General features: G+C 40.5%; 1 protein-coding gene across 10 annotated transcripts in view; it reads right to left on the bottom strand.

Moving 5' to 3' along the window:
* Window positions 1-1,393: 1,393 nt before the first annotated feature.
* Window positions 1,394-12,053, bottom strand: part of LOC102398622 (zinc finger protein 665) — a 41,299-nt gene continuing 30,639 nt past the window's right edge. For 8 of the 10 annotated variants that reach the window (XR_006546104.2, XR_006640188.1, XR_006640186.1 and 5 more), the window contains 4 exons: window positions 9,005-11,466; window positions 7,104-7,332; window positions 6,872-6,965; window positions 1,394-2,037 (listed from right to left, as the gene is read on the bottom strand). Coding sequence is in view for 1 of the 10 variants with exons in the window: in XM_045163280.1 (XP_045019215.1) it covers window positions 7,105-7,332; window positions 9,005-11,466 (2,690 nt within the window). In the remaining 9 variants the exon portion in view is untranslated. Of the gene's footprint in view, window positions 2,038-6,871; window positions 6,966-7,103; window positions 7,333-8,334; window positions 8,583-8,635; window positions 11,467-12,053 lie in introns of those variants that run through there. The other 2 variants (XM_045163280.1, XR_006640187.1) reach the window with 2 other exon arrangements.

Below are 12,053 nucleotides of genomic sequence, written 5' to 3'. Positions count from 1 at the left end.
TTGTTCTAGCTATAGGAAGTTTACAATTCAATAAGACTTTACGTTCTTTAACTTGTATAAATTGAAAATTATATACCTGTCTTAACTCTTCTGTTTCCTTAAGAAATGATTCCCTTTTGATTCTTCAATCTCGACGAAGTCTATGGTTACCAATAAATCTCCAGCGGCCCTGGGAAGAAGGCCCCATGGCTGGACTTGCTTCCTGGTTACTTACTAAAGTGCTCCAGTGATCTAAATGATTCATTGGATGGCTGGTTCTTGGCATTTTGGGATTAATAGCTATTTGCATCACTGCTGCCGTCACTGGCATTGCTTTACAAACCTCAATTCAAACACATAATTTTATCCAAAATTGGACTAAAGATGCTCATACTATGTGGGCCACTCAGGCTCAGATAGATGAGGATATTCAAGATGAAATACAGGAACTAAAAACAGTCATCAAATGGGTTGGAGATCAATTAATAGATGTACAAAAACAGGTGATGCTAAAATGGGACTGGAATTCTACTCAATTTTGTGTTACACCTGTTCCATTCAATAATAGTACCTACAACTGGGAGCAAATCAAATTTCATTTACAAAACACACGATAATGCCTCTCTGAATGTACAATTATTACAAAAAGAAATCTTTGAAACCTTTTCTAAAAATCTGCCCTCTTCCACGAATTTGGAAACTTCAGCTGAACAAACTAGCTGATCAATTATCTGGGTTAGACCCACGCTGATGGTTTCAAAGCATTACTCACAGCCCTGGGTCTGGAATGGTAATTTTCGTGATTGTCTTGACAATTATATTCGTCGTTCACCATTGCCTTCATGCAAAAAATTGTTAAAACTAAACAAACTCAAATGGTCAGAACCCTTTTTACAAATATAAATAAGGGGGAATTGTCAGGGAATGTTTAACAGGAGGATTCCACTGTGCTGTTCCTCATAAATCCTCTGTTCTTTATCAGTTTCTGTTGTCAGGAACCGATGGAACGGCACACCACTCCCAGGACTGAGGTCATAGGATGAGACAGGCTTGAAACGCCTTCAGTATACATTCTCCTTACGACAAAACTGCTTAGTTTTGATCCTCTTTCTTGAGATACGGATTGTCTCCTGACCTTGTGACCATTATTAATCCCTTGTTCCCTAGGTAACGGTTGCTGTACCTTTGGTTTTCTGATCTTTATCATTATTGAAAGAAATTTCTTGTACAACAGCCTATATATACTCACAGAAAGATCATTAAAGCACCTTTGCTCCATCAGAGCTTGGGTCCCCGTGTCTTTCTTTCTTTCTCTCTCTCTCACTTTCTTTATCATCGACTCCAGACTGCCAGGTTCTGGTCCATTAAAGGACCCCAACAGATTCCAACGCAATATATTCTTTAATCCTATAACTATTGTTAATACAGCTTTATTTTGTTAAAATTTTTAAACAAATTGCCGCAAGGGGATATTTTGACAAAGCAGAAAAACATTTTGAGGCATTGAAGGATATCTCCCTTCCTCTGCCCATTTGGTATCAAGACGGGTTGACTGAACAATGGAAATCTGGAAAATTAATATTACAGGGAAAGGGGTATGCTTATATTTCTCCAGATGGGCCCAACGAAATCAGGTGGCTCCCTCTTCAGAAGATCGGCCCCAGGGGAGCCACCGACATTCAAGATAATGGCAAAATCCCCAGGAGGAGGAGTTTCCAGTACAAGCCATGGCGACTTTAAAAATTTCCGAGAAACGCCACACTCGAGGTCATCGACCTTATGATCTCCCCACTTGGGGACAGATAAAAACCCTTACTAATCAAGCTGAAAATCTGGTTTCTCAACAGAGAATGCTTTGGAATCCTGAAAATATTTTTGTCGCTATGCTTGCTTTTGCTTCCCCCGCTCAGGCTGACTTGATTAATCACACTTATTCGGCTTATATACCTAATCCCCCTTTATTGCAGGTTGTAGAATGGACAGATATAGGACTGGTTGTATCCACTAATGACTCAGTACATATGCCTCCTCCTTGGAGCTTGGAGCGGACCTCTCATCCTGAGGAAGAAGGAAGATCGATTAACATTCCTCTAGGCTATAAAAATCCTTCCTTTATGCATGGGCCCAGCAGAATTATGTATTAATGTTAGTCGACAAACATGGGCTTTCATCCTGCCTCCAAAAAGGAACTTCCACACATTGTTTAGACTGTTTACTGCCCTGTCCTTTCATGAGAACCATGTCAATACTACCAAAACTCTAGGAAAAGGACAAAAATTGGAATGTAAGGGGTTTACTTATAAGGATTTTAAATATACTCCTATTTATTGAGATAGATGTCCAGCTAAATCATGGAAATTAATGTTTGTGGCCAATTACACCATTGTTGATTGGGGACCCTATGGTATGTGGTTATCTAACTGCTCAGATGATATTAACAGTACTATGTGGGATTATGTTACTCAAGTAACATGGAAGATTACCAAGAGGTCAATGGAACACTTCCATGACAAAGGACTCCTTGGCTGGCTTGATGGTTGAATGGCACCTCCTCACCCTCAAATTGTCCTCAATAAACAAATTGGGCCTGAACAATGATACATCTGGAAACTGGCTCCAAATACTGAAAAACTTGGAACTTGGACTGGATATTTCACAGGGACCAGTCATAGTCATAGTAACTATTCCTTCCATTATACTCATTCATATTTTATACAAGCTTGCGTTCCCCTTCCTTTTGTTATCACCATAGGAAACTTACAATTTAATAAGACTTTATGTTCTGTGACTTGTATAGATTGCAAATTGTATACTTGTCTTAATTCCTCTATTTCTCTAAAAAAATGAATCCCTTTTGATTCTTCGATCTTGACGTAATCTGTGGTTGCCAGTAGATCTCCAATGACCCTGGAAAGAGGGTCCCATGGCAAGACTGACCTCCCAGTTACTCACTAAATTACTCTGACGATCTAAGTGATTAATTAGATGGTTGATTCTTGGCATTTTGGGGTTAATAGCCATTTGCACCACTGCCGATGTTGCAGATACTGCTTTACAAACTTCAATTCAAACAAAACTATTCAAAATTGGACTGAAGAGGCTCATACTCTATGGGTCACTCAGGTTCAGAAAGATGAAAAAGGTTCAAAATAAAATTCAGGAATTAAAAACAGCCATCCAATGGGTTGGAGATCAATTAATAGATTTACAAAAACAAGTATTACTAAATTGTGATTGGAATTCTACTCAATTTTGTATCACTCCTCTTTGGTTCAACCATAGTGCTTACAATTGGGGGAAAAAAAATTCATTTCCAAGATATGCATAATAATGTTTTCTGAAATGTACAATTGTTGCAAAAGGAAACCCTCGAAACCTTCTAGAAGAGTCTACCCTCTTCCAACAATTTGGAAACCTTAGCTGAACAGCTAGCTGATCATTTATCTGGGCTAGACCCTCAAAGATGGTTTCAAGGCATTACACATAGTATTGGATCTGAAACTATAATGCTGATAATAATCTTGGTGATTGTACTTGTAACATACCAATGCCTTTCAAGTAACATTGTTCAAACTAAACAAACTCACTAGTTCAGGGCCTTTTTCACAGAAGTATCTACACTTCAGTTAAGTTCAGTCGCTCTGTTGTGTCCGACTGTTTGTGACCCCATGAATCGCAGCATGCCAGGCCTCCCTGTCCATCACCAACTCCCAGAGTTCCCTCAGACTCATGTCCATCGAGTCAGTGATGACATCCAGCCATCTCATCCTGTCATCCCCTTCTCCTCCTGCCCCCAATCCCTCCCAGCATCAGAGTCTTTTCCAATGAGTTAACTCTTCGCATGAGGTGCCCAAAGTACTGGCGTTTCAGCTTTCGCGTCAGTCCTTCCAGAGAACACCCAGGGCTGATCTCCTTCAGAATGGACTGGTTGGATCTCCTTGCAGTCCATGGGACTCTCAAGAGTCTTCTCCAACACCACAGTTCAAAAGCATCAATTCTTTGGTGCTCAGCTTTCATCATACTCCAACTTTCACATCCATACATGACCACTGGGAAAACCATAACCTTGACTAGTACGGACCTTTGTTGGCAAAGTAATGTCTCTGCTTTTCAACATGCTATCTAGGTTGGTCATAACTTTTCTTCCAAGCAGTAAGCATCTTTTTAATTTCATGGCTGCAGTCACGATCTGCAGTGGTTTTGGAGCCCAGAAAAATAAAGTTTGGCACTGTTTCCACTGTTTCCCCATCTCTTTGCCATGAAGTGATGGGACCACATGCCATGATCTTTGTTTTGTCAATGTTGAGCTTTAAGCCAACTTTTTCACTCTCCACTTTCACTTTCATCAAGAGGCTGTTTAGTTCCTCTTCACTTTCTGCCATAAGGGTGGTGTCATCTGCATATCTGAGGTTATTGATACTTTTCCTAGCAATCTTGATTCCAGCTTGTGCTTCTTCCAGCCCAGCATTTCTCATGATGTATTCTGCATAGAAGCGAAATAAGCAGGGTGACAATATACAGCCTTGACGTACTCCTTTTCCTATTTGGAACCAGTCTGTTGTTCCATGTCATTCTCACTACTGCTTCCTGATCTGCATACAGGTTTCTCAAGAGGCAGGTCAGGTGGTCTGGTATTCCCATCTCTTTCAGAATTTTCCACAGTTTATTGTGATCCACACAGCCAAAGGCTTTGGCATAGTCAATAAAGCAGAAATAGATGTTTTTCTGAAACTCTTGCTTTTTCCATGATCCAGCGGATATTGGCAATTTGATCTCTGGTTCCTCTGTGTTTTCTAAAACCAGCTTGAACACCTGGAAGTTCATGGTTCACACATTGCTGAAGCCTGGCTTGGAGAATTTTGAGCATTACTTTACTAGCGTGTGAGATGAGTGCAATTGTGTAGTAGTTTGAGCATTCTTTGGCATTGCCTTTCTTTGGGATTGGAATGAAAACTGACCTTTTCCAGTCTTGTGGCCACTGCAGAGTTTTCCAAAGTTGCTGACATATTGACTGCAGCACTTTCACAGCATCATCTTTCAGGACTGAAATAGCTCAACTGGAATTCCATCACCTCCACTAGCTTTGTTCGTAATGATGCTTTCTAAGGCCCACTTGACTTCACATTCCAGGATATCTGGCTCTAGGTCAGTGATCACACCACTGTGATTATCTGGGTCGTGTAGATCTTTTTTGTACAGTTCTTCTGTGTATTCTTGCCACCTCTTCTTAATATCTTCTGCTTCTGTTAGGTCCATACCATTTCTGTCCTTTATCAAGCCCATCTTTGCATGAAATGTTCCCTTAGTATCTCTAATTTTCTTGAAGAAATCCCTAGTCTTTTCCATTCTGTTGTTTGCCTCTATTTCTTTGCATTGATCCCTGAGGAAGGCTTTCTCATTTCTTCTTGCTATTCTTTGGAACTCTGCACTCAGATGCTTGTATCTTTCCTTTTCTCCTCTGCTTTTCACTTCTCTTTTCACAGCTATTTGTAAGGCCTCCTCAGATAGCCATTTTATTTTTTTTTGCATTTCTTATCCATGGGGATGGTCTTGATCCCTGTCTCTTGTACAATGTCACGAACCTCCATCCCTAATTCATCAGGCACTCTATCTATTAGATCTACTCCCTTAAATCTATTTCCCACTTCCACTGTATAATCATAAGGGATTTGATTTAGGTCATAGCTGAATGGCTTAGTGGTTTTCCCTACTTTTTTCCATTTAAGTCTGAATTTGTCAATAAGGAGTTCATGATCTGGGCCACAGTCAGCTCCTGGTCTTGTTTTTGTTGACTGTAAAGAGCTTGTCCATCTTTGGCTGCAAAGAATATAATCAATCTGATTTCTGTGTTGATCATCTGGTGATGTCCATGTGTAGAGTCTTCTCTTGTGTTGTTGGAAGAGGGTGTTTGCTATGACCAGTGCATTGTCTTGGTAAAACTCTACGAGTCTTTGCCCTGCTTCATTCCATATTCGAAGGCCAAATTTGCCTGTTTCCCCAGGTGTTTCTTGACTTCCTACTTTTGCATTCCAGTCCCCTATAATGAAAAGGATATCTTTTTCGGGTGTTAGTTCTAAAAGGCCTTGTAGGTCTTCATAGAAACATTCAACTTCAGCTTCTTCAGCATTACTGGTTTGGGCATAGACTTGGATTACTATGATATTGAATGTTTTGCCTTGGAAACAGAGATCATTGTGTCGTTTTTGAGATTGCATCCAAGTACTGCATTTCGGACTCTTGTTGACCATGATGGCCACTCCATTTCTTCTAAGGGATTCCTGCCCCCAGTAGTAGATATAATGGTCATCTGAGTTAAATTCACCCATTCCAGTCCATTTTAGTTCGCTGATTCCTAGAATGTCGACGTTCTCTCTTGCCATCTCCTGTTCGACCACTTCCAATTTGCCTTGATTCATGGACCTGACATTCCAGGTTCCTATGCAATATTGCGCTTTACAGCATTGGACCTTGCTTCTATCACCAGTCACATCCACAACTGGGTAGTCTTTTTGCTTTGGCTCCATCCCTTCATTCTTTCTGGAGTTATTTCTCCACTGATCTCCAGTAGCATATTGGCCACCTACCGACCTGGGGAGTTCCTCTTTCAGTATCCTATCATTCTGCCTTTTCATACTGTTCATGGGGTTCTCAAGGCAAGAATACTGAAGTGGTTTGCTATTCCCTTCTCCAGTGGACCACATTCTGTCAGACCTCTCCACCTGACCCGCCCATCTTGGGTGGCCCCACACGGCATGGCTTAGTTTCACTGAGTTAGACAAGGCTGTGGTCCTAGCGTGATTAGATTGACTAGTTTTCTGTGATTATGGTTTCCGTGTGTCTGCCCTCTGATGCCCTCTTGCAACAAGTACTGTCTTACTTGGGTTTCTCTTACCTTGGGCGTGGGTTCTCTCTTCACAGCTGCTCCAGCAAAGCACAGCCACTGCTCCTTACCTTGGACGAGGGGTATCTCCTCACCGCTGCCCCTCCTGACCTTGAACGTGGAAAAGCTCCTTAGGCCCTCCTGCACCCAAGCACCCACCACTCCTTGGACGTGGGGTTGGTCCTCCCGGCAGCCACCCCTTACCACGGATGCAGGGTAGCTCTTCTTGGCTGTTGACCCTGACCTTAGACTTGGGGTAGCTCCTCCCGGCCATTCCTGCGCTGTCGCAGCCTGGCATTCTCAGATGCTGCCCCCGACCTTGGACATGGGGTAACTCCTTTTGGCTGCCGCCTCTTGGGCATGGGGTCCTCCTGGTCTCTGCCCCTGACCTCGGGACATTGGGTAGTTCCTCTTGGCCACACTCTGTGTGCCGTCGCAGCCGCTGGTGCTTTGTGTGCCATCATACAGTCATCCTTAATTATGAAAAAATAAAAAAGGGGGAACTGTCAGGGGACATTCAACTTTAAAGGATCCAACATGATATTTTCTTCTTTTGTGTGCCGTTTCTCAAGGACTCTATTCCTTATCAGTTCCTGGAGAACAGGAACGAGCAGAGCTGCACGCAGTTCTCAGGACTGAGGTCATGAGAAAGAGCATCTGCTTGGATTCCCTTCAGTGATTACCTTTTACTTAAAGGTAATCTATTCAGTTATACCCCTCTTACTCAGGATATGGAATGCTTTCTGGCCCTTTCAAGATTATTATTTGCTTGGCTTTGTTTTTGCTCAATTTTTTTTACTGCCTAAAGCTGCCTTGTATAAAGATACATAAACGCATTTCTGCAAATAAAACACCCTTGTTTCACTCGAGACTTGGGTCCCCTGCTTCCTTCTTCTCATCAACTCCAGTCCCCAGGTCCCGGTCTACAAAGATCATGACAGCTCTGTCTTCAATTTCCACAAATAAGAGTAACTCTTCTTTAATCATACATACAACAGTTATTTCTATCCAATGGAGAACATGGCCATTTTCCTATGCATTGTTCCTAGCACACCATCAGTCTCTGGTAACTGTCCCTCTCCTCCTACGAAAAGCCCAGTCCTTTTAACATCTTGCCTAATCTGTTCAAGGTCAGTTGGTAGAACATTATGTTTTATAACAGGCTGCACTATGTATGGAAGGGCTTCCTGATCCTACTGACCATGATGAGTCATGTCCTAGTTTTACATTATTTTCTGCCCTCCCTGTTGCTAATTCACACACACTATTGAATTTTGAAATTCAGGCTGTGTGTTTTTCCAGGAAACGTGGATGTGAATGAATTGTATCTAATGAAGTCAGCCCCTTCATCTCATTGATTCCTTCCCAGAGACCATCATGAAACGCATATAGCAAATGCATTTGATCAATGCATTACCAAAGCCAAGCTCATAGAGCTCACCACACAACAGGCCAATAAACTGAGAGACTACTTGTTGGGCAAGGAATATCGACTTTATTCAGAAAGCCAGGAGACCAAAAAATGGTGGACTACTGTCCCAAAGCATCATCTTTGCTGAGTTAGAATTCGGGTTTCTTTTACACAAAAAGATCTCTGTAGCTTCTCTTCAAATATGGACTTACTGCAGTTGCTGAGTACCTGAACTAAAGTCATCAGAGAATACATAGAGTGAAAAAGGTAAAGGATTTGCCTCAACCACTGAGTCTGGGAAGTATGGCTCCACTATGTTCCTATCTTGTGACTTCTGGGTAAGATCCTTGCCACACACATTACACTGCTGTGTGTTTTCTCCGGGATAAATACTCTGATACTACTGGTGAGATGTGAGACGTGAGGATAGGGGTTTTTCCCTTTTTTTAACATTTATGAAATCAGTGAGGAATCTTTCTAGAATAAATTCATGTTCTAAAGACCTGACTAATCAATACATATATATCTGGCTTCTATCCAGTATGAATTTTCACATGAAGCCTAAGATGTTGCCACACTCACGATATTTGTATGGTTTCTCAGTAGTATAAATTCTCTGACCAACAGTAGGGTGTGAATTTTGAACTTTGAATTTTGAAGACTTCTACCATATACCACATTCACATAAGTTTCTCTCATGTATGGATTTTCTGATGTTTAGTTAGTGCTCTGACCTCAGTAAAGGATTTTCCACACTCGAAACATTTGAAAGGTTTCTCTATATGTATTCTCCGATGCCTTTTAAGGTGTGAATTTTGACTGAAGAACTTGCCACACTCATTACATCTGAAAGGTCTCTCTCCAGTATGAATTCTCCAGTGACGTTGAAGCTGTGGCTTTTTACGGAAGACTCTTCCACACTCATCACATTTGTAAGGTTTCTCACCAGTATGAACTGCCTGATGACTTAAAACGGTTGACTTTACACGAAAGGCCTTGCCACACTCATCACATTTGTAAGGTTTCTCTCCAGTATGAATTGTCTGATGCTTTAAAAGGACTGACTTTAAACGAAAGGCCTTGCCACACTCATCACATTTATAAGGTTTCTCACCAGTATGAATTGTCTGATGCTGTAAAAGGGTTGACTTTACAGGAAAGGCCTTGCCACACTCATCACATTTGTAAGGTTTCTCACCACTATGAATTGTCTGATGCCTTAAAAGGGTTGACTTTACAGAAAAGGCCTTGCCACACTCCTCACATTTGTAAGGTTTCTCACCAGTATGAATTGTCTGATGCTTTAAAAGGGTAGACTTTACAGGAAAGGCCTTGCCACACTCATCACATTTGTAAGGTTTCTCACCAGTATGAACTGTCTGATGACTTAAAAGTGATGACTTTACACGAAAGGCTTTGCCACACTCATCACATTTGTAAAGTTTCTCTCCAGTATGAACTGTCTGATGACTTAAAAGTGATGACTTTACACGAAAGGCCTTGCCACACTCATCACATTTGTAAAGTTTCTCTCCAGTATGAACTGTCTGATGACTTAAAAGTGATGACTTTACATGAAAGGCCTTGCCACACTCATCACATTTGTAAGGTTTCTCGCCAGTATGAACTGTCTGATGACTTAAAAGTGATGACTTTACACGAAAGGCCTTGCCACACTCATCACATTTGTAAGGTTTCTCACCAGTATGGACTGTCTGATGACTTAAAAGTGATGACTTTACACGAAAGGCCTTGCCACACTCATCACATTTGTAAAGTTTCTCTCCAGTATGAACTGTCTGATGACTTAAAAGGATTGACTTTACATGAAAAGCCTTGCCACACTCATCACATTTGTAAGGTTTCTCTCCAGTATGAACTGTCTGATGACTTAAAAGGTATGACTTTACACGAAAGGCCTTGCCACACTCATCACATTTGTAAAGTTTCTCTCCAGTATGAACTGTCTGATGACTTAAAAGGATTGACTTCGCACGAAAGGCCTTGCCACACTCATCACATTTGTAAGGTTTCTTGCCAGTATGAACTGTCTGATGACTTAAAAGTGATGACTTTACACGAAAGGCCTTGCCACACTCATCACATTTGTAAGGTTTCTCGCCAGTATGAACTGTCTGATGACTTAAAAGGTATAACTTTACACGAAAGGCCTTGCCACACTCATCACATTTGTAAGGTTTCTCTCCAGTATGAACTGTCTGATGATTTAAAAGGTATGACTTTACACGAAAGGCCTTGCCACACTCATCACATTTGTAAAGTTTCTCTCCAGTATGAACTGTCTGATGACTTAAAAGGATTGACTTCGCACGAAAGGCCTTGCCACACTCATCACATTTGTAAGGTTTCTTGCCAGTATGAACTGTCTGATGACTTAAAAGTGATGACTTTACACGAAAGGCCTTGCCACACTCATCACATTTGTAAGGTTTCTCACCAGTATGAACTGTCTGATGACTTAAAAGGTATGACTTTACACGAAAGGCCTTGCCACACTCATCACATTTGTAAGGTTTCTCGCCAGTATGAACTGTCTGATGAACAGCAAGGTTTGAATTTCCGATGAAGACTTTGCCACATATATCACATTTAAATAATTTCTTTCCTGTATGAATTTTCTTATGTCTCCTGAGGTGTGAGCTGTGACTAAAGGCCTTGCCACACTCATCACATTTATAAGGATTTTCCTTGTGTGCTTTGAGTTCTTGTGTTATTACTGAAGGATTCATAAAACCATTCCCATATATATTAGAAACACTGGTTTGGACACAAGGAGGAATTCTTTGAAGTGGTGAAAATGAGAAACTGTTGCTGACAGACCTCTCAACTTCATTATATTCAGAAATTATCCTGCCAGTTTGAAATATCTGCAGTTTATCCTGAAAGTTAAGTCCAAACCTGTTTCCAAAGGGCTTGATTCGTGCATCCTTTCTATCATGCGAATCTCTTCCATCAGGCACATTTCCATTAAGGCTTACAAGTGTCCCTTTGTAATTTCTTTTGTCATCTCTCCCCTGACACTCAGAGTCACACATATTTTCCTGACTTTCCCAAAGATGAAAATGTTTGATTTCACAGCTTTCAGGTCTTCCCAGCATCAATGTTTGGAATGTTTCTAGTTTATCACTCTTTGCTTCCAGTTGTAAATGCTTGATCACATGTGTAGGAGAGATATCTACAAGATAAAAAGAATCATAGTTATACTGCTCATAATAATTCAAAATTAAATGTTTCATGTTGAATATATATTATACCAGAAGTAATACTTATGCCAAGTTATGAAACACCACAATGATGACCTTAAGTTTTTAGAAACACTAAAGGAATAGAATTCTTAACTTAAGAAAGCATAGTATAAATTCACCGTTAAGGTAGCCTAGTTTTAAAAACCATATGCCAAACACACTCACATTGGATAATCTTATGCCAACTCTCAAAAACAGAGTATTTTTCTACCAGGACCCTTAGGAAGGTATCAATCATTAGTCCTCTCAAATTGAAAAGAAAAATATTACACTAGCACTGTATTCTCCATACTTACTATACATAAATAAATTCTAAACAAAATATTAAATATTGTAACAGTAAATAATTGAAAACCAAGCTTACCCAATTAATAACTATTCATAATTGGTTGTTTACAATTGAAGACAAATGAGAAAATGAAGAATATGACTAAAACAATTTTTTGGAAACAACGTAGTTTTCTAAATCTGCTATAGAACTATGAACCCAAAAAGAAAAGGCATTTTACAACGTTAA

The sequence above is a fragment of the Bubalus bubalis genome, chromosome 18, assembly GCF_019923935.1.
Source record: "Bubalus bubalis isolate 160015118507 breed Murrah chromosome 18, NDDB_SH_1, whole genome shotgun sequence".
In the NCBI taxonomy this organism is placed as follows: Eukaryota; Metazoa; Chordata; class Mammalia; order Artiodactyla; family Bovidae; genus Bubalus; species Bubalus bubalis.
This window is presented reverse-complemented; position numbering and strand designations above follow the sequence as displayed.